Source organism: Egretta garzetta, unplaced genomic scaffold, assembly GCF_000687185.1.
Source record: "Egretta garzetta isolate BGI_Z169 unplaced genomic scaffold, ASM68718v1 scaffold220, whole genome shotgun sequence".
Taxonomy (NCBI): Eukaryota; Metazoa; Chordata; class Aves; order Pelecaniformes; family Ardeidae; genus Egretta; species Egretta garzetta.
This window is the reverse complement of record NW_009258414.1, coordinates 3175877-3203349: the sequence shown is the minus strand read 5'-3', so window position 1 is coordinate 3203349 and position 27473 is coordinate 3175877. Positions and strand designations below refer to the sequence as shown.

Sequence of the window (27473 nt, the reverse complement as noted above, 5' to 3'; positions counted from 1 at the left end):
CAGCTTTGTACTAAAAAGCCCTGATTTGAGCATAATTTGGCTTCAGAAATGCCTTTTGAGTGTGGCTTTTTTTGAGGAGGGGGGGGAAACACACAACATAATTTGTCCTAATGATATCTTTTTTGTGGATTTAGAAAATGAAAGATATCAATGACTTGTTTTGAACAGCTTTAGGCTGTTGTTTTTATTTTTTTAATAAATGGCATAAAGTTCCAAGCATCGTAGAATTGTTTAGGTTGGAAAAGACCTAAACATTTTATTTCAAAACAAAGATGAGGAATTTTGGTAGTAGTGCGATTCATTGGTTAGTCTTATTGCAAGGTCTGCAGTAGGAAAACATTACCATCTATTTATTGATCAGTAAGACCCTAAAAATCACTGTGAAGACGTATTTTGTGCTTTTCTTGAAGGAATTATGGCATGCAATATATATATAAAAATCTAATTATAGTATAATATATTAACATTGTAATATCTTATGGATAGGTATGAAAACTTATCCATATATGCACATATATGGATATATGTGGATATTTTATATGCATATATTCTACATTATATTTTATATATCTTTTGTATGTTTATATCCATTAAAAAATCTGGTTCAAAGCACTGGAGGATAATTTGTTCTCTCTTTGTCAGGTAACACACACTTTCAGAGTGACTAAAACAATGTGATGAAGTGATGGTTAGTGCTTCCAGCCCTAAAACAAGCTGGGTTTTTGATCCCTGGGACGTCAGGCAGGCCGGACCTATTGCCCTGTCTGCTCTCTGCTTCCTGCCTATTTTTGAAAAGGCAATGAGAAAAAGCTGTTAGGGAGAGACTGATTTACCAAGTGAATATTTCTTTATTTCCCTCCTGCATAAATAATGCCAAACAAAGTAGGAAATTACTTAAATTTTGTGCAAGAAGTATATCTGAAATGTGTCTAAGGGAAACACAGAACCTAAGCAAGCAAGGTGGAGGCATTAGGACAAATGAAGACGTTGCTGTCTATGAATTTTATTTGGTTAACTATTTAAAAAAAAAAAAGATTCAGAAAATTGTGCATAATGACCTTGATTTAAAAGACTATATAGATATTCATCCATTTTACTGCTGTAAGTTCCTTAATGTTCCCCCCTGATTTTTATAACTTGGATCCTTTCCCAACTTGATCGCTCTTCTGCCACACATTTCCCTTTTATGAACATCACGCCACCTTGTCTCTTCTGCTTAAGCCTTTCTCCCCATTTGGTTTTACTGTGTTGCTGTCTATAGCTTTTTATATAAAGGTATTTCTGGATTAGTATGTTGTTTATCTGCCTCTTCCTGTCATGCTGCTCTATGGTGGGTAGTAGTAAACTAGTCTTCTGCTGATGAAAGCTGTGACAGTGGCACTGCATTCAATATTCAGCCACCTTGGTGGTCAAGAATATTTTCCTTATATACATTCAAAATTTCCTGAGTGCTGTCTTGTATTTTGTGTCTTGTCCTATCACAATGCACCTTCAAGAATCCTCTGGTTCCATCTTCTCTGTACCTTCCCTTTGGGTAGAAACAGATAACAGAGTCAAGAGCAGCTATTCAGAAAAGAAACGGTGTTGTGGATTAACCCTGGTAGGCAGCTAAGCATGGCACAGATGCTGACTCACTTCTCCCTCCCATCCTTGGTGGGATGGGGAAAGAAGAAAGGAAGAACGAAAGCGAGAAAACTCATGGGTTGAGATAAAAATAGTTTAAGAAGTAAAAAAGTGGAAGGAAGAGAGAGAACAAACACGCTCACAGTCTCCCATGTGTAGCCTGATGTAGACCCAGTTCCTGAGCGAAAGATGGCTAACCTATCTAAGCCCCCTTCCTCCACATTGTATGACTGAGCATGACGTTGTATGGCATGGGATATCTCTTTGGTTAGGTTGGGTCATTTGGCTGGTTGTGTCCCATCCCAACTTCCTGCACACCCCCAGTCTATTCACTGGGTTGTGTGGAGTGAGAAGTGGAGAAAGCCTTGACACTGTGCAAACCCTGTTCATCAGTAGCTAAAGCGCTGGTGGTTATCAGCATTCTTTTGTTCACAAATCTAAAACACAAAGCTATGCAGGCTGCTGTGAAGAGCAATTCCACTGTGCAAACCCTGTTCATCAGTAGCTAAAGCACTGGTGGTTATCAGCATTCTTTTGTTCACAATTTGCTCCATCCCAGCCAGACCCAGTACAACAGCTTTAGTCAAGGTTTATTCTGTTTAGTGCCAAGGTTTGTTTGCTTTGTGTAGGCTTGCATAAGTTTTTAAAGAAATGGGGTAACTATATCTGACCACTTATGCAGAGATGATGTGCTGGTTGTTTTTTATAGGTGAAATTATTTCCCCAGTTTCACCTCTGTGCAGAAGGTATCATGAGAGAGATTCATTAATGTCAGCAATTTCATTAATCGCCTAGTCTGAAATTTTGGTGGGGCATAGGACAGCCAGGATCAAGTTTTGCATTTTGCACTAATTTGGTTGTAGTTGTCTAATGGCCTTTTTGTTTTGGATATATGCTAGTGTCCTGCTGGAAATGAAAGAATGAAAATAAATTTAAGGTGTAATTATTATAGATACCATAAAAGCTGATGCAAGACAGTGGAAATGTTTTTCGTGAAGAAAACCTGCAAAAAACAAAAGTCTATTTCCTTCTTTGCCACACATTCAGCTTCATCTTGGTTGGATGAGTAGGAATTTGATAAGTGGAAGAATGTAACTGGTGCTCCAGTTCAACCGTTTGTATGAGAATTGGCTGCACAATGAGTATAAGTGACAGTGCAAACCCCGAGTTTTCTGTCATCAGATGTGAAGTACTGAGCTACTGCAGAACCTAACTGTATGAGAACACTTGGAGAATGGGCTTGTTCTCATATTTGGAACATTATTTCCCTCCAATTCAGAAGCCCACAGGTTAGAGGGAATAGCTCTTTTGCGTTGTTTTGATGTGGTGGTAAACCAGAAGCATTTACTGAAGTGGCCAATATACAAGTAGTGTGTATAAGTATGTGTAGGTAGTAAGTGTTCTTAATACACTTTTTATCAGAGTTTGAATTCATGTCAATTTATGTTTTGCTGATAGATATCTGAAAACCACTTGAACCGAAAGGAGTAGCATTGGGTTTTTGCTGCTGTTGGATAGTTTGGTTTGTGGTGGTGTTTTTCTGTTGTTTTGTTTTTGTTTTTTTTTTTAATTAGGTGTTTATCAGTTAGGTCTAGTACTTACTCTTTTTTCCTCATTCTTTTTATATAGTAGTATGATTTGTTTGTTTCTGTAATCTTTCATTCTGATTCTGCTGGCAGTTTCTTTTCCAGACAATAATACAACTATAAGTCAAAGTCACTTCGGAAACTATCATCTCCATTGGTTGTCTTACATGCCTGGGGATCATGCATTTATCCGACTTATGATTACTACTGGATTGAAACTAAATGGTCTTTTTTTTTTTTTTTTCCACTTGATTGCATTGAACAAGTCATAAAAGTATCCTTATGTTCTGACAGTACTACTGTAGTCATAATCACTTTTTCATTGATTTGTTCCTTAGAGGAATGACCAACTACAAAAAGTTGAGAAAGACTTTAGAAGTATTTAATATGGAACATTAATTAGAAAGAATTGCTTAATCAAACATCTCCAAATGGTGATGTTTGCCTTATAAAGGGACTAAGTTTCCTGAAGCTTGTTTGCTTATTCAACTTTACCATCTGGTTAATAAAAAAATATTACATTTCCTTATGGGTAGTGATTATGTCTTATTTTTAGACTAACTACATTAATACTACTAAAATGCTGGTTTTGTTTCTGATTTTGATTTAATTGAACAATCCATTAAAGTGGAAGAAATGCAGCTGAACTTAAGCTCTTTACTTGACTGGAGTCCTTTTTCTCTATGTGTCTAATTTCAGAGTTTTGCATGAAAAATAATCTTAACCTTGATGTTAAGAAGAATATGTTTAGGAGTAGAAGAAGACAGACTATTTAAAATGTGTGCCTGTATTTGTATGTAAATTTAGCTATGTTAATTATTAAGAGATGCTAATTGGGTAATCACTGTGCTCATCAAATTTAATAAAAGCTGGAGTAAGTTGTTTAAAATTTGTGTAGAAAAACCATACTTAGTAAATGATTAACTTATTAGAAGAGACCGATTAACTTAATATTCAGCTGATATGTAAATGAAAATTAAAATTGAATTTTCATTTAGATGAAATGTTAAAACTGATTATATATTCAAATTAGTTATATGGAACTGTTTTTGAAGTTATGTCCTGGAATAAAAAAGGCAACACAACTTCATATAAAGAAAAGTTTGCGTTGATGTTGAAGTAGAACAAGAAAAATAGATTAACTGAATCAGTTGTATAACATTAGAAAAGTCTGGCAGAACGTTCTCCGATTTTTAAATGTAAAACTTGGGTTGAGTTAATTATTTTATGTCATGGGAACAGCTGCAGCTTCAAGAAAAGGATACTTGCTTTCAATTTCTGTGCCAGTTGAACAGTTTAAGTATTATAAAAGCATAAGTCTCATCTGTGCTATAAAGCATGAGTACCAACCATTTCCTGCCAACTCAGAGGACAGGCTTAAAAAAAATAAAATCTTTTGGAGTGTTAGTGGTATTTAAACTCGGAAAACGTTACCCACTTTTCTTTACCACCAACTGTGAGTGGTGAAGTTGAGTTAACAAGGTCATCCCACAATTACGTGGGGCAAATTTTAGTTAATAACTCTTTAGTGAGCCAACAAAACAAGTGACTGGAACTGACCAAAGAATTCCCTTTCTGGTGTGTGTTCTGGGAAAGTGGCAGGGTTTTTTTGCTGGTTTCCAGTGAAAGCAAAACTACTTCAGCTGTTTAAGAACTGAGTTATCAGTAATTTCATTGGTAATGCAAGAGGATGAGTTTCACTGAGTAGGTGAAGTTGGAGAGACCTGCAGGTTCTGAGACCCTTGTTGCTGTATAACCAGGATTAGCTGTCCTCAAGAGTTCCTTGCTGGAGGTAGGCAAAGTGGGAAGAATTGTACAGGTTTATTGCACCTGCATTGGGTTAGAGTCATTCAGTCATTTTAATTGAATTTATTTGCCACTTGTTTTGCCTCATTGTAATTTCTAGAGCTGCTGAAGAATTAATCTTTCTAGAACATTGCTAGAAAAAAAAGACAACTGTTTAATGTATTATAGTTATTATATATTATAGGCTGAGTAAGTTGACAAATTTCTTTATAGGAATGTCGACTTTTTTTCTTAGGGAGTGAGGCATATTTAATTGTGCTTTTTGCCTCTTTCTCCAATAACCTTTGATCCTAGTTTTAATACAAGGCTTGAGAATTGAATTATGATAATAAAGAATAAAGAACTGAATAAAGAACTTGATTAGGTAGAGAATTCAGACAAGGACCTTTATGAAAGCCCAGAAGGGGAAATAATGACCTGCAGCCCAGTGCTCACAGTTAGCTGGAAGAGAAATAGCCATTTTCTTGCTGCTTTAACTGTTTGTGGTGAAAGCTAATGCTTGCTGTTACATATAAATATTTGAACGTGTTATTTCTTATATGACTTTGACACTAATTTTGTAGAACTATAAACAGTTTGACCATTTTCTCAGTGAATATAGTCTTTGCACCTTACCTATTTTCAGAAGATCCCTCTAAGTTCAATATGTTTATCAGCCATTGAACATGTGTATTTAGAAACATGCATGTGAAACAGAAACTGGGGCAGGGTGGGGACGGAGGAAATAAAACAGCATTTGTGATTATCTTCTATTGGTATATGAGCATAATGTATATAAAAATGGTTTGAATTCTAAGGAAGCAACCCACTTGGAACAGCTCTTATGAATTTGTCAAGATACTTTTTAATTATTATACAAATTGGCAAATGAACCAATGGCTTGGTAGTCCAACTACCTTGCAAAATAAATATATGGTCAGTATTCCGTGACCTTTCACAGCATTTAAAAAAAAATAAAAAACCAAACCCCCCCCCCCAAAACCCCCTACAAATGGGCTGAAGTGTTGTAAAGGATTATTCTTCATAAGTGTTTGTCACATTGTTCTGTTGGCTTGTAGATGTTTTATTGCACTATGTTTTTAGGATCTAAAGCTTTTGACAACTTTTTCTGTGCAATTTTGAGTAAGGCAAGTAATTGGAGATTGTTCTACAAAAGATAAAGCAAATTATGTGATTAATTTTAATTTCCATCTACTGCAGCTCTGTGAAGGTAGATCCTTTCAAGGCAGATGTTTTCAGTATGATGTTTCTGAAATCCAGAATGATTAGAAGAATAATATTTCAGGACTTTGCATGATGTTGGCTTATAGAGAGTCACAGAGAAATTCGTGACAATGGAGATGTATAAAAAGAGATTGCAAGTTAGGCTGAAACACTTCTTTTCTGATCCTTTCCTTTTCCTTGTTCGAGTCTGATCATATGAATTGTTTGAGACCATCTGGAGTGCCTTCATATTTATCTTAATTTTAGTATGAATTCATCAGTATTCAGGCCACCCAGGCCTTTCCAGTGAAAGTTACTGCTGCTGCTTCTGGTAGCAGTCTGTGGTAGCTTACACCGGTAGAAAAATCATGGTTCCTCAAGGAGCCATGGTAAAGCTTTGGGCAACAGGGACATGAGCACATAAAAATCTTTCTGTTTTGATAGCCAAGATCTGTGATTTGTCACATAACAGAGCTTTTCTTGCAGGGGGACAAAGTGCTTCGGGAACACCACTGATAGTGAATACATTGGGGGAGAAATCTTTCTGTATTCTGCTAATTAAAATTAGGAGTTAGATTTGGAAGGTAATCATTCTTGCATTTAAATGAAAATTTTTAAGTGGATTAAAAATTTTCAGTACATATTTTTCTCTTAAATTTAAATATCTCTTGTGAATTATAATCTGCTGCTAAGTAGGAGGAAATATTACTGATCACTTGTGCAAAATAGGAAAGACATGGACGTCTTTTGGTAGCTAGTCTAATGAATTTGGTCTTGAATTTAAATTATTGAATCACCGTTGTAGATGCTTTTCAGTATGTCTCTCACTTACGATGTTACAATGCTGTGATTTATAGCCTCCCATCTTCTTATCAGGTCAGGAAGGAGTGAGTTCTACATTACTTTTTGCAAAGTGTCTGAAACATAAAGGTGTTAATATCTTGGGATGTAGTTTTACAAAACCTGTTCAAAGGGACAAAAAGACAAGAGGTTAAAAAGCAACCAGTATGTTGCCTACAAAATATGATGTCATGGGATCTGAACTGGAAGAGTATAGCAGCAGTATATCCTTACTTTAGTATCTCTAGGTATATTGGGGTTTTATATAAAGTTACTGTCATGAATTTCATCTAAAACCCCTTTAACCACCTCCTGAATCTGATTATTCTTTGCGATGCACAGATTAGGACTTTTTAATGGTGTGAACTTGAAAAGTCTTAGGATCAAATATGTATCATAGTGTATCTTTAAACAGTTTGGTAACTATCAATACCACTAGGATTCATATTATTTATTTTATAACTTGCTATAGGTGCAGGTAATAACTGAACAAAACACAGTTTTGGTTTCATTTTAGTTAAAAACTGCAAAAATAAACATGTTGTGAGATGTAGCACTGATGTCACCTGTAAATATCACAATTAATAGCTCACATCAATACAATGGCAGAAAAATACTTTGTGAACAACAGTACTGATGTGACCCGGCTTTATATAAATATCTGATTAGTGAAGCTTGATCTCCCATGTCTCAAACTCACATAGATATTCCCATGTCCTTCCACAAGGGTCCCTAAGAATTCATTGTCTCTCTCCCCTATTGCTCTTCCAGGGACCAAGAGCAAGTTGAGACCTATGCATCATCTCAGTAAGAGTCTAAAAATAGAAAGTATAATTCTTTAGCTTAATCAGACTGAAGTGTAGCTGTTTGCATTTGTGCTGGTATCAGCACACACACTTGAGAGGTTGTTGTACCATTTCTGAAGGAAGAAAAACGGAGAAGCTTAGTTTTAGGAAATGGGTAAATATCAGAGTTCAAGGGTAACTTCAGTGGAGATGTGACGAAGTGTTTGCCATGTGTACCTTCAGGCTGAGTTTCAGTTCTTGTTAACTGGTGTAATTGGCTTACAAGTCCTTCGCTGGGAGGAAGGATTTTGGCAGCGTGCATTTATTGCCAGTGAGTTTGGAATTCACAAGTTAAATGGTTTGGCAACACAAAGCACTCTTTTATTTTCAATATGTTGCTTCTCCAAATTTTTTCAGGCAAAGTGTGTGGTTTCGGGCAAAATACCTGTGGGCAGGTACAGATTCCTGGAAATAAAAGATAGGCAATGAAAACATACAGAAACTGTAGTCTTGCTGTCTGCACAATATTGGTTTTTAATATAAGTTATTTTGCCTAAATAAGTTTTTGGGTTTTTTATCTTCTGATTTAATGTTTCTTATTTTATAGATGAGTTCAGTGAAAATGTTGCGGTCACGTCTCAACGGGATCCTTTTCAGGCTGATGTTTGAAGAGCACGTAAACAATATCAAACCTGACATTATGGCGGTTACGCTAGCTTGTGAAGAGCTGAAGAAGAGTGAAAGCTTCAGTAAGCTTTTAGAGTTAGTGCTGTTCCTTGGAAACTACATGAACTCTGGCTCCAGAAACGCGCAGTCTCTTGGTTTTAACATCAGTTTTCTTTGCAAGGTAAGATGAAGCTATAAAACTTATAAGTGCGGATTCATGAAATGCATGACACATGAGCAAGTTCCCTACATAGGGAAAAACATTCAGTCAGTGTAGGTTACTGGCTGCACCTCTTGTTTTTAGTAATGGATAGACAAATACAGAGCTGTAGCTGTTTTAGTGCAATGGTGATTTAAGGCAGTACAAGTTTTATAGTCTTACTGTATAGCACCTAAGCTTGGTTTTGCACAGTGGTCTGTTGAGAGGCATTGTTAAAATATTTAGTGAAGATGATGTAACATAACAAGCCAAAAGAGTACAGAAGGAGTCAGGCTAATAAGGAAAGGTATGTCTGTGAGATACATGAGTTAGGGTTCTGGATCTTTTTAAACTGAAACTGGTTACACCTGAATTGCAGGGGTTAGGGTTCTGGATCTTTTTAAACTGAAACTGGGTACACCTGGTTACACCTGAGTTGCAGGTCTAGCCAAAAGCTTTTCTTGTCTAAAGGGAAATGAATGTTTTATGTAGAAAACTACATGTTAATGAGGGGGAGGGGAAATGATGACTGTACATGAATGGTACTCTAGCATAGCATAGGTTTGGGAAGGTATTCTTGCGCTCCAGGTGATAGATTTATGAATTGCTGTGAATGCAAATCCCACAGATGTTGACACAGCTAATGTAGATTGACTAATCCTGCAAATTGTTCTCTGCTGAACTGAATAATTGCTGAAGCATAGCTATCTGTGCTTACAGCTAAATTCCATTTAAAATAACTGAGACAAAAATCTATGACTATTTAATTCAGCCTTGCCCTCAGAAACGAAATCTATTTGTTAACTTTTTATTGTTAGATATTTCTGAGGGAAGTGTTCTGGTTTTATTTTTCTTCCCCTGTGAGATTAGAGAAAATACTTGAACATCCTCCCTAATAAAAGGTTGCCTGTGCTGCTGCATTTAGATTCTAGGTATATTTTGTTATAAGGTGATGTCTAAAAGTAAAAAAAAAAAAAAATCACAAAGACAGTCATGGTTGTTAGAGCGAAAAAAAAAAAAAAAAGAAAAGGTCTCACCAAAATCTAGACACGAAATTGTATCATAAATAGCTCTACATATTGATTGGACTTTGTGAGTTATCACTCAAGTTCCAAACTCAGAATAAGTCACTTCAATTAATGGAAATGTAGATAAGGTTCCCCAGACACAGTGACATGTGCATTGTCTGCATTTTGTATTTATTGCTTATTACTCAAGTTAAGACATATTTTCTGCATTTTAAAGCTCTGGTTTTCATTGCTTTATGTATTTGCCATTCTAATTTAAATTAGTTTAGTATAATAACATGCTTCTGCAGGAGGTTTTGTTTGTTTGTTTTTTCAAATGATTTTATACCTGTACTTATGCTTTAGTATCCTATTTAGAGAAGTAAGTCTACTCCATTGATGTTTAATTTTATAAATAAGAGGTGCTTACACAGTATTTGCAATGATTTTTTTTAATTACTGTTAAGAATCCAATTTTATGTTTGGGTAATGACTTTTGTGCATTGGTTATTTTCAACTGATAATAGCATTTGGTTCCTTTGTTTAATAGCTTCAAATTCTGCCCTTCCATTTTCTACCCAAAATAGTAAGATGGCTTTATTGGCTTTGTGTTATTAACTAAGAGTACAGTCTGACAGGCCTTTGTTAATTGATGTGAATAGTACAAAATATTAAAGTATATTAGGTGGTAATATATTTTATAAGCACCAGCTTTAATATCTGTCTACAGCCACTTACCAGCTTTATTACATTATTCAAACGGTCTCAAAATTTAGGATTGTTGGTCAATAATTTGCCTTCACTGTGAAAATGAAAACTGCTGTATGTGTAACATGGTAGGGTGGGTGTACTGTCCTGTTTACCGAAATCTTGCTGTGAATTAAATTTATATTTCTTGGCTGAAGAAGGCAATAAGAGAAATACATGACATCTTACAGCAACAACAAGGTAGCAGTCTTTTTGCCAGTGTCACTTGGCTTACGTGTTTTTGCTCTGTGGAGCATCTGGATGCTACACAATTTTGAAGGCTGTGTGAACATTGAAAAAAATTTTTTCTGTGTATGGTGGCAACTTGAGAAGGCACTGTTACCATGAGAGGTCTTCCTTGAATAACTTTCAAGTGGCTTCATTTCTTCTCCCAGGGAATGTATTTGTCTTCAAGCTTTCCAAGAGGAATTTGGGAGCCTTTATTTTGCATTTTGATAGAATACCTGTAAAGCATAAAGTTTATTAACTTAATAATAACTAACTTAAATATTTAGTGAAATTGTTTGTGCCCTGTTTAGTTTTATGTATGGAACCATGATGAGCAATAGTATGTTACAATTTGGAAGTCACCCTTCCATAACCTCAAGTACATTGTTAAATTAGAATTCAGTTATCATGTCCCAAAGAAACTCTGTCATAATTTATTGTTTTGTTTGCCACAAAACCTGCTACTTTTTTTTTTGAGTAACTTTAGAACAAAGAGAAGAATTTCCTACCAGTTTGAAACATTATTTCCCTAAAGTAAGGAACTGCTTCAATAGAAGTTTTGAAGTCAAACAAGATCATTTGGCTTAATGTTTTAAAATCTTGGTCATTTCTTTGTCAAATTTTTTTGACTTTTTTGGTGACACTCAGTGTAAGATACTTGGTGGGACAAAGTAAGAGATAAGTTAGATAACATTATTATCTTCTGAATATTGTTGTTCTGGAAGGACTTCAGCTGTTATATGAACAGAATTTGTAATAAATCTAGCTGACTTGACTCATAGATTAGTTTTTAGCTGTTCTGTACTGTATGTTGATGTTTTGCCCAAAGACAAGGATTTAAGTCTCAGAAAAAATAACAAGAAAACATATTAGGATAAGGCGAACCAAACCAGTCGATATTTGATCAGTGATTTGTAAAGGCTTGATGTCTGTAAGTTTTTAGTTTGTGGGTTTTTTTTTCTTTTTTTTAGACCAGTGACTTAAACATTCTTTAACGTCAGCAGACTTTCTGCCCATTTTAAGAGAGCTTTTAAGTTGGGCTTGTTTGTTTGGTTTTTTTTTGTTGTTTTTTTTTTTAGCCAGCTGTCAGCAAGGTAGAATATGTGTTTATGTGTACACATTTCGATGTGCAGAATATACATAGAAACCAGAGTTGTTTTAATGATGAGGTATCCTGACACATGATGAATTCACTCTTCAATAAAACCTGATTTTTGTATTGATTTTTATTGTCCTTGAACAATCTTAAAATTAATTGTCTGTTTAGTACATGTAGTACTTAACGTTATATGATCTGTAAAAAGAAAAGAACAAAGGCAGGTATTGATTTGGGATAAATGTTTGGTTTTGTAAAATAAACGTTCTTAAAACAGAGCTGGTCATTTTGTACACGAAAATCTGTTGTGTAACAACTTTTACTAAAACATGATAAAGAAAAGAAAGCATGAGTTGAAACCTGTCTGGTCACCACTAAAAATCTAATGCCTGCATAGTAATTGCAAATCCTTAAAACCAGATTATCTTTCTGGATGTTGTATTGCAGTGCATGATGTTATTGAAGAAAAACATGATTTGTAAACAACCTTTGGCAGAAGACAGAGAACTTAATTTCGTTCAAATAAGAGAGATCAGCATTAGAATTCATGCGCTGTATCAAGGCTGGCAAGCGGTACCAGCCACTCTGATGTACGCACTAGAGCATTCCTGATTGCCTAAGTGTTAAGTGCTCTGTGAAAATATAAATTTGTCAGAAAAAGTAGTAAAGTTCAGAGAGGCTGCAGTAGTAATTCACTAAAGGTAAATCTTTTTACCAGTTGTTGCGTTTGATTAATGGGTACGACTGATCCAACTGCTATTCCGAACCCCTATTGCAGCAGTTACTATCTCTTACCAAGGGCAGGAGAACCCTCATCCTTCTGTCGAGTTATGCTAGAGAGAAATTTAATTGAAAGAGAAGAGGTTTGCTTTAGGCATATGTAGGGTACAACTTTGCTCTTTTGTGGTGAATTAATGTGAAGACTAACAGCAAGCACCCCCCTGTTTTAATAAAGCTTTTGTAGTATTCTAGCTGGAGCAATGTGTATTTTATGTAATAAGTAATATTATGTTACTTCTTGTTCGTAGGGCAAATAGAACAAGACAAGCTGTTTTATCTGGTTTGAGTATTACTGACTAGGGTACATTTATTAATTGTCTACCAGCCCTTTTTCTGTTAAGGTGGGAAAAATTTCTAGGATATGAAAGTTATATAATGTCATAAAAATCAAGAGAGAGCTTTTTTTTTCATATGTATATTAATCAAGTGTCACTCTAGTGGTAGTTAAAACATGGGCTGTCACTTTTAACCCTCACACCTGAAAACTTAATCCGAAAGTACCTGTAAAAAAAAAAAAAATTCTGAAGTGGATTACAGTATGATTTGTATGTTTTAAATGCTTTACTGAGATACTACATGTAAAGGAGATTTTTTTTTTTTATATTGATTTTGTTTCTGAGCTATAGACCTACGCATTTCACTTGATTTTAATGGGTGTGCTTTATTATGTGTTGCGTATATTAGTCTTTAATCCTTTCCCAAGCAATGAATCTGATAGTATTGACCACTCAGATTGATGCTTCAACGTTCGAGAGGAAGCTGCTTTCTGAAGCCTGATCTGCTGGGTTTTTTGTTTGTTTGTTTTCAGTAAATATGTTATTCCCAAAGTCTGTCTCTCAGATAAATAAAGACCAGCCATAGAATCAAAACCTATATTTGAAAATTTTAACACTGCAGTGTTAGTGTCTTCTTTAAAAAGAAATAAATTTGGAAAACCTGAAATCAGTGGCATGCATTGCTAATGTTTTGCAAATGCCACATATACAGTCACTGTAAAAGCTTTTATGTTCCAGTGCGTTATCACTACTAAAGATGTAGAAGTAAAGCAATTATTTGTAGTCCAGCTGGTGAATTCTTTTACTGTTGGTGAGTTTTGTTGGTTTACCAAGTCTCAGGGAACCATTATGACTTCTGCAATGTGGTAATGCTTTGAGAATTAAAAGGCTGAAGATACAGAGGACATAATGCAAAAACATTTGAAAGGCAGGCGTTATTAGGATTCACAAACTTGTGTTCCACTACATATTAGACAGAAAAATAATTTTTTTGACCCGTTTTATTTGGCTTTGGTTTTTGTTTAACATACATAGGTCACTAGCAAAGAAACTGGCTACTTTTGAAGACGTAACCCTTTGTACAGTCCACCTTTTCTTTTGCACTGGCATATGGCCATACGTGCCTACGGTCATGAGGCTGGGACACCTACACGTGGAATGGATGTAATTTTTCCTTGTTTGCTCTGATTTTATGAACAGAAAATACCACTTGGAATTAAGAACCCACAGAATGTTTCATTGAAGTAGGTGTTTCTGACAGAATTGTCTGTTAAGATGTATTTAAGAGACTCAATATTTAAAAAAAAATAAAATTCTAATCACTATTTACTGTAAATCTTAGCTTCAGTTATCACCTGTGAAAGTAATGAGTAGAAGTGTAAGGAATGATAAGTAGTGGGGGAAATATTGATTTTTTTTTTTTTATTTTTTTTTATTTTTTCCTTCCCTGTGTTTTGCTCTTAGTCTGCTGACCCAAACAAGACAGACATTTCTTTAGTTGGAAGGCATTGACTAAACGCCAGCTGCCTGAGGTGTTTTTTTTTTAATAGTAGTCTTTTGATGAGAAAGTAGATACTTAGTCTTGATTTTCTGTTTATTAAACTTTTAATGTAACAGTGTGTATTTTGTTTTGTAGATCTAGCATCTTAAACTTGACCTTTTCCAGAGCTCTTGCTTACAGAAGGACAGTTTAGCTTTATGCTGAAGGAAAATAATAGTATTGCAAAGTTGATTTTGTATTTAACGTGGTGATATTGCAATGCACTGCATGCAATGTTCTGCACCCGGAGGGGGCTTAAACTACTGCAAAGGTGTTGTCTTGAGGGCGGGAAGCAACTCTACAGAAAACCTGGAGTCTGTCCTAGTGAAAAGGATGAGTTGGTGCCCTGGCAGCAATGAAGGCTGACAGCGTCTGGCCTGTATGATAGGGGCATAGTCAGGAGATCACAGGTAGTGACTTTTTTTTTGCTCTTAACTCAGAATTTGCTGGGTTGCATATAGAATCATAGAATCGTTTAGGTTGGAAAAGACCTTCAAGATCGAGTCCAACCATTACGGAACATGGTGTTCAGTATTCTGTACAAAAAATGGTTTTTGTTGATAAACTTGAGGACCACCAAGCTGGTCAGGGGCTGGAGCACTGAGGAAAGGCTGATGGAATTGGGCTTGTCCAGTCCAGAGAAACAAAAGGTTGGGGGCAGACCTGTAGCAACCTTCCAATACCAAATACGTTACGGTAAAGGTGGAGCCAAGCTTTTTAGCAAAATGTATAGCAGAACAATAAGAGACAGGGATCATTAACTGAAACTAAGAACACTTTAACTGAATATGAGAAAAACAAATTTCTCTTTCTTAAAAGATGACTTATTAATTCAAAACAACAGTTGTCTTTTTCATAAAATAAAAAATGTTAAATTCTATCCGAGAATAAAAAGAGAGAGGAGACAAAAAAATTACCCTTAATACAAATATACTTTCTGAATACAGAGAATGTAAAGACACAGCCACGCTGTTAGCATTCTAGTTCCTATCTTTCGTTTCTATTTAAATGAATAAAAAATATTTAAATAATACTGGCTACACTACACTCAAGAAACAGCTGTCTTCCTTACCTTCTCATTATATTAGTAGGCTTAGAACTTGATTTTTAAAGTATATGTGTTGACTCTAATGATCAGAGCTAAATGTTATTCCTTGTGTCTCTTGGCCATGGAAAATATGGATGCATGCAGCTGAGACTTGTTTCTTTCATTATTTATTTATAATTAATTTGACACAGTACTTTAAGATCTGAATGACTGTTTACTGCACGTTTTAAACAACTCGGCAGGTGTTGATATTAACTCTTGTTAATATGATGATACTGTTGGTGACAAAACGTGTTTCAGTTGTAATCTGAATGCAAAATAACTTTGTCCATTTAGAAGGAAAAAAATGCTTTATCCACTTGACAATGTCAGAGAGATCGAAGACTGCAAATCCCACGGTTCTTGTTCACAGATAAATTGAAATGCAATTTCTTTTTACCGTGCAGATGTTTAGACACTAAATCTACAATTTTTTTCCAAGTTGGAATAACTTCTATGTACACAACACATTAAAACCTTTTAACTGCATACCATTACTGAGCATTGTTTAGTCTTTAATCACTGAATCGGTATGAATTAAATTGCATTCTTAATTGCCTAAATACCTTATATTTTTAAAAGCCTGTTTTTCGACGGCACTCATTTATTCTTAACAGGGTAATCCTTAAAGCTGAAATGCCTGTATTAAATTGAACATCGATGGCAAGCCTGTCATGAGGATTATAGAATTAGAACTTCTAGTGATTTAGAGAATGAGAAAACAAATAGGAGATTTTACACACACATTTATGTATTCTTCTTAAATAAATCCTTGATTTCATTTGTTGTCTATGTTGTAGCTTACTTCTGTATAAGAACTGTACTAGATGAGTTAGTAAAAGGCAGCTAAAAAAAAAATCTTTTCAGATAATGCTTGTAATACTAATTCTTTATAAAAAGTGAGGTATGCTCATCTCAAACTCTTGCATACACCTACTGTCTCTATTGCCTTTGTCAATAAGGGATCATCTCTACTTCCACTAAATCTTCAATCAGCTCATATATTCATTCTTTATGTCTGCAGAAAAAGGGAGAAACTAAGTTTGGACTTAAATTCATTTTCTCATTCTCTTAAGTTCACGATGTTCCTTTGCATATACACATGCACTCTGCCATGGGATTTAGCCACAAGCATCTATGTTTACTTGGAAATTTGCCACTAGCTCTGTATTTTAACCATTATTTCAGAATTATTTTTAAAAAATAATAAACTGATTCTAGCAGTTAATGCACTGAAGTTAATGGAGTACAGAGGGTCTTATCACTTTTAAGAAGACTAGGTCATTTCGGATGGCCTCTGCAGTTGAGAGGAGAGTGAAAATATGCAATTACTATTTCTTCACACTGTGCAGTTTTCATGCAGCTTTTCATAAATAAAACTGGACATAATAAATTTCCTTTATTGTCAGTTAGACTTACCTTTGCTTTTCTTTTGTTATTTTGTATTCCAGTAGGGCAGGGTGCATTTATTTCATGTGTCTGTATAGAATTTGTCTGCAAGTCTTTAGGATAAAGCAGTACGTTTTAGATTCAGCTTCAGTAAAAAATTGTAGATTTATGACTAGGAGTTTCTTTAACTTGACTGGTAAAAGAGTAAATTCTGACTTTTAGCAGGCTGTCCAGCTTTGCAGCATTTCAAAGGGACTCCTTCAGAAATCTGGCAGTGGGAGGCATTGAAGGAAAGAACTAAATTCTGTTCTGTTTAGTCTCTGTTCACAGCAAGCATTCTGATCTGGTATTGCTAAAAACTCAGAACTGTATGGACTGTGTTCAGGTTTTGTTCTCAGCATTTAAAAATTCTTTAAAAATTCTACAAAAATACAGCATAGGGGTAGTTTCCCTTTGTAGTCTTAAATTATGAAGAGTTGCAGAAATTTCATTTTATAAAAAAGAATTTGTTTCTTTTGCAGGCAACCAGTGTACATAACTTCTCTCTAATGAGTTTACATCTGCAGTATTCACATTATTTAAACATTTTACCAAAAAAAGTGATATTTTTTCTTTTCTTTTTTTTTTTTTTTTTCTCTCCTGTGTTCACTTTTTAGATTCGAGATACTAAATCAACAGATCAGAAAACAACCTTATTGCATTTTCTGGCAGAAATATGTGAGGAGAATTACCGGGACATCTTGAAGTTTCCTGATGAATTGCTGCATGTTGAGAGTGCAAGTAAAGGTAAGCAAATAGATAAACACCTAAAAGTAATATCTGTTTGCTTTGACATTAAATGCTTCCAACATTTCATTTTAGATTGTAGGATTATGTAATGTGTAAGCATTGATAATCCACATGGCTTTTGCTTTTCTGCTATCTATTGACCTGAGAAAAAGCAAGGAGGGGAAAAACAGTAATAAAGTAACTTTTCTTCTGGAGTAGGTTGTGGAACTAATATTGTGTATTTCAGTGAAGTACTTACAAAATCACGTATCAGAAGTTGTGTAAGCAGTGTAATGATGACGTTTAGTTTTCCATTAAGCCTGTGAAGTCTTGTTGCTTCAGAGCAAACACTTGTGTGTGCATGCACAGTATGTTTCTCATCCTAACACTTGATTCAACACCTGAATGGAGAGTAACAAGTATGCTTTCTAAAGTTCCCAGACTGTATATGAAATACACAATTCAATTATCCTATACAGTCAATGATTAACACTGATTTTATTCTTTGTCAGTCAGCAGTTTGGCCTGGGGAATCTGATAGAAACCTTAATTCATTTGCTGATGGATATCTTTTTATGTGAAATACACTGTGTTGCTTGGCGCTATGGAAAGGCTGTGTGGCAGTGGTTGATGATGATGATGCAAGTTGTTTTATTTTGACCGGGCATTACTGATTAATCAGAAGATATATACTTGAGGGATCACAAGAATATGAAGGAAAAGAGAGGGGGGGAAGAAGTTGGATACACTATTTCCACTAGCTCTATCCAGGTTTTCTCTTGCAAATCTTTGTCTCCTTTTGTTCAGTGTTATCAGTCAGTATGTCTCTCCAGTGCAGTGGTTAGCTGTTAGGTAGATGCTTTTTATAATGAGGCCATCATTTTCTTTCGGTTTTTCTTCTGTCTTAAACTTTGGTCTAGTGAGAGCACAACTCTTGTTTCCCCAAGGACTTAGGGAATAGTTCATCAATCAACATAACTTTGCTATTATTTCACCTTCAATTTACAGATTTATGTGATTGTCTTTGTCATAACATTTTTTTGCTGTTTCTCAACCTTTGAAAGTACCTTTCCGTGGTTTTTTTTTTTTCTGCATATGAACTAAATTTTATTTGTATTGATTAAATGTCTCCATGCTTCACTTTCCTCTTTGCTGATGAATACTTCATTGGCATGAATACACATTGACAAAATGGAGCTGATCTGTCTCTATCAGGTTGAGGATGGTATTGTGTTTTAAGGCAGTATGGAGACTAAAGAGATAACTTGTACATTACCATCTTGAATGTACCATATATATCTATAAAAACAAAAAAAGAGATGCATGCTTGAACAGTGCTACAGCTGGCTACTTACATCTGAAAGCTACTATAGATGTTACACACAGAATTTCTACAATTACTATTAATTTTTCTGTTGCCTGTCTATGTTGTTTGTTCCTGGCCTCTGATATGGAGTCAGGTAACTGCCTCGAGCTGTTCCCCCCCCCAGCCCTTCTTCTCGTCTTCTTTTCTCCCCCAGCCTTACACAGTAAGCGTCACTGCTCTGGCCAGTGTGTTCACAAGGACCTATGACAGAGTAGCGTAGGGATTAATTTTATTTACGCCAATAGCAGTTTGTCATCTTATCTAAATTCCAGAAATGTTTTCTATCATTTGATAATTCTTTTCCACAGATTATTTTTTTAAGTTTTATCTTCTTCCTGCATCTTTTCTTATATTCTCCACGAAGCCTTATGGTTTACTAGGTACATTTGATGATCTTTTATTAATTTTCTCCTGTGACTAACACTTTACCTTCCAGCTTTGAGATTTTTATAGTTTGATTCAAAGCCTCTGATGTTCTGTAAGTTGACTTGAGGAATTAAACCAAAAGGGTTAGTAAAGTTTAGTTAATCTATAGCATCCAAAAGAGAGAAAGCCTATTAATGGGAGAAAAGTCACTGATAATCACGATGCTTAGAATATATATGAAAAAAGGTTTTATCGCAGTTAGATTTGTTTCATTCTGTAAGATAAAAGCTCATTAAGTTTCCTGTAAAAGATGTTGACTTCTTATCAGAAGCATAAATTACTGTTCATTTTTTAATGACGAAAACTTCCCTTTCAGCTCTTCTTTGCTCTCTGTAACAAAGCAGATTTTTGGCAGTATAAATGTGATTTGTGCAACTTGCTTCAACTGTTCCCCATGGTACTGCTTGGTTTTTGTTTAATTGTAATGTTCAGCTGCTCTGTCATGTGTGGTCACTTCTTCTGTGTAGGTAGTTAACATGCTTCGTGTGGAAGAGAAGATTTTCACTTTCTATTTATTGTACGTTTTTTTTATAAACCAGTGGTTTCAGGGATGGACAGTTAGGTTTATTTTTCCTATAGGATGCTTTTGGAATAAATTGGGCACAGCTATTAGGGCATTGACATCGCTTAGTTTTACATAAAATAGAAGGAAATCTACCAGCAAATATTATCTCTGTGTGAATTTTAAGTAAGGAAATATGAGGAAAACAGGTGACAGTCTGATTACTGGAGATGTATGTTTCTTACCTTTTAGGCAGAAGGCAGCCTTGTAGTTTGAGCTATGCATAAAATTCCAACTGCAAGATTTACCACGTTCAACTTCGTTTAAATCTAGGGTGCATTTTCTCAGTTCCATGTAAATAAAAGAAAGTCTTGTTTTAATTTTCATATAAGAATAAAGAACCAGCATCTGAACAACGGATGTATGATTTTTTTTTTTATCAAATAGCAGATAAAGCATGAAACTGGATTTTAATATGAAAAGGTCAATGGGATTAGGATTAGATGAACTGCCCGAGCATGTACTAAAATCTTCCATAATCTGATATTCAGTGTAATAAAATATTTGATCTTTTTAAAGATGGAAGATCAACCTAGAGGTTTATGAAAAGCAAAATTAAATTAGGAAACAGTTGTAATTTGGAAAGTATAAGCAAAGGTCAAACTGATTAACTATCAAGAGATTATTGGAAAAGCATTCCTTCTTACTTGAAGTAGACTGTATGAAAGGAAAACCAATTAAAAAAACCCCACAAGATTGTGACAAACTGGATTCTTTGATGGCAGCGATATTCACTTACTTCCCCCCAGTTTGCAGTTTCTTGTTCCCCTGCAGTTGAAAATGCACAAAGCCTTTATTCCTATTTCTGCCTTGTTCACTTTACTCCTTATTCCAGTTGCTGCTTTTCATGGTATTTGCTCTTACCATCGTACAAGCTATGATTTTATTAAACACTTGACAAATTCCCTTCCCTTTCTGCAAGTTCAGTCAAACAAAACTTCAGAAATAAAAGCAAGAGGTACCTTTTTAAAGTCAGATAACAAGTTTGGGATTCCTAGACAAAATCATATTGTAAAAAGTATAATCTGGAATTCCTTAGAAAAGATACATATTTTTTAACTTGCAACTCCTCTGTCAAGTATTCTAGAAATTGTAAAAAGATAGATGTAACATGTAAAATTAAGAGGAGGAACATTAGCCATGTGTTGTATAACAACAACTTAATTTCAGATTTTAAAAGAGCAAGAGTTCTAAATCACAGTTCATGGTTATAAACATCATGCCTGTATTAAAAATAAAACATAACCAAATCTTTATCAGTTGAACACTGTGTTCAGATCCTCCTAAGTTTAATAGTTCTTGGCATACTTCTGTTACCTGCTTGCTTTGCCTGTCAAAAGCAGGGGTTCCTAGGCTGTGAGAGTCCTTAGAAGTCCTTAGAGCTTGTGTTGTCCTACTGGTGCTTACTTCAGATACGAGTGGATGTAGAAAGCTGTTGTCTGTAGCTGGCCATTTGCCATTCTATACGTTTTCCTGACATGTTGGGCAAGGTTAAGTGATACCTTATATGTATAGATGGAGTATGGGGTTTCGGGTGAGCTGAGTAGTTGTGTAGGACTCCCAAGGACAGCTAAACTCCAGGTGAAGGGCTGAGCTTAACTGTGAATGCAATATAGATAATAAAGTCTGGTTCAGGAAAAAGGAGGGTTTTCGCCAGTGTTCTGTGCCTGATATAAAGGTATACCACTTAATAATTCTTTTAAAGTATTGTTAAAAGAAACACAGAGCATATTCTGAGTAAAATCAAGGGAAAGATGCCTTGGGGGAGGTGAATTATGTCTGTGTAGTAGACTAGAAAGTACCAATAACAGGAGCACAGGCTTCTCACTCATGTTGACACAAAAAATTTATTTCTTTAATTTGCAAGCATATGGTTCTGACAGTTGAGGTATTTTCCTAGAAAGGACATTAGCAATCAGAAGCAGTGTGGAATGCAAATATGTATATACTTAATATATTATTAAAATACTGTAAGAAAATATTAATTTTTAAATTCTGTACAGGTACTTTACTGTGATTTAATGCCATAATTTTAGAGTGGGGGAAATATTTTAAAACTTTCTGTGCCGTTGTTGCTTTAAAGCATAGCAATTTAAAACATACTCATAAGTAGTAGTCATTTTTCTGTCAAACAAAAGTTTTATAGTTCGTTGCAGTAGAAGAAACTGTGTTTTTACAAAGAGATCTGCAGTATTTTCCACCTTGTGCAGTTTAAATTGCTGAAACAGATTTTGCCCAATCTGGCACATTAGCGGGTATAAAATAGACAATGCCTTCTGGCGTGAGAAACTTAATGTCTACATCTGTGACTTCGCTCTCCATAATAGAATCTGAAGTTGGCATTTTGCATCATAATCAAAAGTCAATCTTGCACTGTATAGTCACTTCTGTCATTCTTTTCATTCACATAAACTGCGGTATTGAAATGTCAGAAACTCTCAATGTGTTTCTCCGAATGTGGTGAATACACAGTTAAGTACATCAGATACTAGAAGACTTTTTTTCTCCAGTAACTGCTGTATTTGCATATAGCATCCCCATATTGGTGGTAGCTTATACATCATCTCATTAAAAGTTTTTCAACAGACGTCTCCTTCGTTGACAAGCGTCAGTGAGGAAGACAGGGAAGCAAAAACTTCAGATAGTTTTTGTGTTGTAGTTCCAAGGTGCAATTTCTGAAAGAGATCCTGTTGGAGACTCAGTAGGATTCTGGATTGGTTTATACTCCACAAAATTGGAGATTTTTAAGATTCATTTAGTTGCTATCTTCTAATATGTAATAGATGGTATGCAAGAGCGTGGTAGTTCTGAATTCTGAAGCTACAATGTGGATTCTACATTAAACAAAGCTATTCTGTGTGGCATGCGTTTTAAGGATCCACTTCTCTCCCTGAAGTGTAAATATCAAGGGCAAAATTAAAGAATGGTTCAAATGACTCCTATGGGCTGTTGCTTATTAAAAAATAAAAGCATTTAAGGATTTCTGACTGTAGTTAAACCAATTCAGATTTGAAGGCTACTTTAAATGACTTCTCAAATTATGTAATCCATTCGGAATTCCTTAATACCAGCTGCTAGAGAGAGGTGAAAGCTACAAAACAGCACATACTACTACTTTTTTTTTTTTTTTTCTCCTTACCTGTTCTCAAATTTGCACTTTATTTGATGTAAGAAAGGTTGTTCTACCTGTGGAAGCATGGCTTGCACTTCAGTTAATTGGAAAGACCAAACCCTTGTTACAAGTAGAGAGCCTGAAGAGAGGTCTGTTGGATGAAGTTGCTCAACACCTTCTCAAGTGAGTTTTCAGTAACAACAGATAGGTTGTGATACTAAAGCTTTGCTACTATGATTTTTACCCATGTACACCGCTGAATATAGCATGCCATAGCTGCTTCACAATCATTACAGTATGTGTATGTCTGTTTGATAAACAGACCACGTAAAGTTGGGCTATGGAGAAACAGTGACAGTGCAAAATATGGGTTTTTTTGTTTAAAAACACAGCAGAATTTAGCATGTTCAGTTAACATTTCCAGATCTGGATTCAGTGAATAGAACATAAAAGTCCAGTTGCTTCTTTCCCTTGCCTCACTTGCAATTTGCCTTATACCTTTGGCAGGAAGTTTTGCTTCAGGATGATCATTTAAGAGACACTGTAATTATAACTCGGTTTTCCAAATTAATTCAGCTTTTGAGATCTTGAAAGACTCTTGTAATTAAATTAACATCAAAGAAAGGTGAGTTTCTGGAGTGCTCTGGAGGAGATACCTGTATTGGCAGGGGAACGCTACTGAACGCACTGATCATCTCTAATACTTCTGGTCATGTTTCTGAAATTGGGACTTCTGTTTTCTAAAAGGTCTTTATTTGTAATATGAGAAGTCAGTTCACATTCAACTCATAAAGCTTGTATTCTGCAATGTACTATTGTTTACAGTTTACTTAGTGAGGTAAACCTGAAAAGTTAGGTAAAAAGGCTGGTATTGACAAGAGATTTCAGAGAAAGCAGCAGGTTGGCACACACAGAACTTATGCAGGTGACAAAAATGAGCACAGCACTTGTCAGGATTCAGCCAGACGGAATCTTACAGGCTCGGAGTTTTCTGTTTCAGAAAACTGGTCCTTTGCTGCCAATTAATTTCACTTTAAGAAGTAAATAATTCTGATCAGTAATGAGTTGGATAGTATGACCTGTCCAAAGCGAGGAAGAGATTTCATGTTCTGGTATGTCCCTTAGGAGATCAATGACTTTGTACTGCACTGTGCTTTGGAAAGGAGTTTTAACAACTGGTTCATGTCGATAGTGATAGTGGTAATGCGTTTTGGGCTCCTAATGCACTGTTTGTCATTTATAATTGATTCTGAATGTCTTAATAAGTTGTGTTATGTATATCAGAATTAATCTTTCATTCTTAAAACGTGTACATAGTCACGTAATTGCTGGAGCTGAGACAAGCAGATTCATTCCCTAAACCAGAGTACAGTTCTGTACATACATTGATATTAAACATAAGCTACCTACAGAAATTTCTCTTTTTGTTCCATGGATGTAGTGAGTGTTTCGGGATTACTGTGTGTAATTCCCTCAGCTGCAGAGGAGAGAGGACGACCTGCTGCTCGTGACGTTTCTCATTTTAGGCATAACAGGCAATGTTGTGGGGTTCTTCCGCCCCCCTCGCTATCTCACTTGTCAAGGCAAGCTTGTTAACGTCATTCGCACTTCAGTGCGTGTAATATTTAAATTAAATTTCCTCGCTTTAGATGCCTGTTATTGTTATTCTGAGAAGCTGAAAATCTGTTCATAGTTGTTGCCCGAAATTTGGGGGTTTATAACCTTTTAGCTTGTGTGGTACCGTTTTTTCCAGATGTGTGTTTAAAATATGTCATCCTTTTTTTAAGCTGTATCAGATATAGGTGTTTTCTTTCTGTGAGATGACATATGAAGATGTCGCATACATCTGTAAACATTTGTACTGTGATGATTTTAGGTCTTGATCACAGTTGAGATCGTGACCCTTTTTTTGGTCTCATGGAGTGCTTCTTTTTTCTTTTCTCCTCCAATAAGGATTGATAAGCCTCCTTCCTTTCTCTCTATAGATGGAAAACAATATTGCAGTCTAGAGTTTCTGCACATACATGCCTCATTAAACATCATCTCGGACTGAAAGATAATTAGTGTCTTAGTCTGAGCCTCTCATTAAACTCTAAAGCCAAGAGCTACTTGGGGATGGACTTGTTACAAGGTGCTCTTATCTTAAAATTGTGGTTCACCTCTGCTTGCAAATGGACAGGACAATAGAACCCGTACACAATTGCTTTATCTTTGGCTAACTAAGATAAGAATTTTACTGTAGAAGTCTGAAATGATAAAGCATAGCTCTGTCATTGCCTTCCTTCACCTTTCTATATCAATGTTGTGATAAGGCAACTAAAATGCCAAGACCCTGCTGGTGAATGAAATCTTAGCGTGCAAATTAGAAGTACAAATGCACATCTATGTGTGAAATGCATCTGTTAAAAATTCTATTTTAAAGCTTTTTCAAATTACAGTAAATGTAAATTTCATTTACAGTACATTGTCATAATACACAAACAAAACATTACCGTTTGGGCAGAGTTAGTGTTCATCCCAAACTTTAAAAGATTCAGGGAAAAATCTGTGGAAGATTTACAGAAAAAAAGTGTATTATGCCTAGACTTGCAAATCCACAAGTTCATTTGCTTCATATGAACTTACCTTTGCTTGCTGAAATCATTTATATCATTGGTTCTCACTGGAGAGTTTTTTCTAAACATGGCCATGGCCATCCCTGTTCGACCATCCGATCAGAGACCCTTTGAATTTATTGTACAAGAGACACTGCACCTAGTCAAAATGTATCGTTTCACCCCTCATTATAGGGGGGGGACTAGTCTGACGCAATCTTAGTTTGGAAAGGATTAGTCTGTCCTTTGGTACTATTACTGTATTGCTGTATATATGAAATGCTTAGCTTGACTGTGGGGACTAGCTAGCATTTGACATTAACATGAGATTAACTGCTTGTAGCCTTTTTCTAGGACTAAAGTGGTCTACCAGACATTCGCTAAGCCTTCCTTAGCGTGCAGTCTGTGCAACTGCTTTCTCCAAAATAAGTGGATGGGATTTTTTTTTTATTTTTTTTTTTTGTTACAGAGGAGGAATTAATACGGGGAAAATAGTGAAGAAAAAAAATTATCACCTTTCATGTCAAAATGACATTGTGCCTTCTCTTCAATGACTGTGGATTTCTATTATAAATAAGTAATAATACTGAAAATAATCTTTTAGTCAGTCATAGATTTAATGATGCATGATTAACTGAGCTTCATTCAGTATTTGTGCGGAGAGAATATTGATAAATCTGGGTGCTTATATTCGTCTTCTACTGAAATGAGAAAGAATCTGACAATATATTAATATGCATAACTTCATATTCACCTTGTTTGTATTAATCCTATATTTGAATAGTAATTCTGTGTGATAATGCTTTAGTTAGTTGAAATATACATGTTTGATTTCTGGTATTGAATTTCTCCTCTGTCTCATAAATCCTTTTGTACCAGTCGTTTGCGGTATACATGCTAAAGATTCTGTATTTCTTTCCACCTTAGAGTTGCAGCAGCTGTCTGCAAACCAGTCTTTTCTTATTGCTAAATAAGGGGCCAGTTTGATATGGTGCAGGCTGAGAAAGCTTCCTGCCTTTTTTCCTCTCTTTCACCTTGAAGATGGGTCTGTATATAGGTTTTGGGGTTTATGTGGTTTATTGACCTAAGGCATAAGAAGGTACTAAGTGCTCTCCTGGGACAGAGCAGTGTCCACACAACCTGGTGCTTTGGGTGCTGGCAGCAAAGTTTGGTATTTAGGGAGAACATTGCAGTTCCTGCGGTCTGTTCCCCCCACCATCCGCACGTGCTCTCAGAGACACGTTACGTGTTATATCCCAGCCTCTTCCTTTTGATATCTGTTCATGCCTCTGTTGTATACGAATCTAAATTCTTTTCTGAACTTGTTTATGCCATCTGCCTCCATCCCTTGGTCAGCACATTTGACTTTCTTTTGATTTCTAAAGCTTTCCCATTTCTTAGATGCTGACCTTTCCACTATGGATGGCGGTCTTAATTCTCCTATAAAGCTGTGAGGGCAGTGAGGTGGATTGTTTATTGCTGTTGATTTGCCACATATCAAAAGTGAAACAAATATTTTAGCTTTGCTTCTAATACAGAGAAATATCCAGGCCGCTTCTTTTTTTGGGGGACTGCTCCCCCCCCCTTTCTTGTTTGTTAGTATTTGCCTTATTGTTCCCACCTTGAAATCAGATACTTGTGTACTGGATTTGGTTGGTTGCTCTCTGTTGCTGCACCATTAAATGGAATAGTATTGTAATTACTGCTACAGAGAGCCTTTCCCACTAATGGTTCTTGAACACTGCTTGTGTGCCACCGAAGACCAAATGCTACATTTCATGTAGATTT

At 35.5% G+C, this 27473-nt stretch overlaps 1 protein-coding gene across 3 annotated transcripts in view; it reads left to right on the top strand.

Annotated features, from left to right (window-relative positions):
- Nucleotides 1-27473, top strand: part of DIAPH2 (diaphanous related formin 2) — a 226087-nt gene that overhangs the window by 68558 nt on the left and 130056 nt on the right. For all 3 annotated transcript variants that reach the window (XM_035898413.1, XM_035898420.1, XM_035898426.1), the window contains exons 20-21: nucleotides 8451-8690; nucleotides 17514-17643. In XM_035898413.1, the coding sequence (XP_035754306.1) occupies nucleotides 8451-8690; nucleotides 17514-17643 (370 nt within the window). The remainder of the gene's footprint in view (nucleotides 1-8450; nucleotides 8691-17513; nucleotides 17644-27473) is intronic.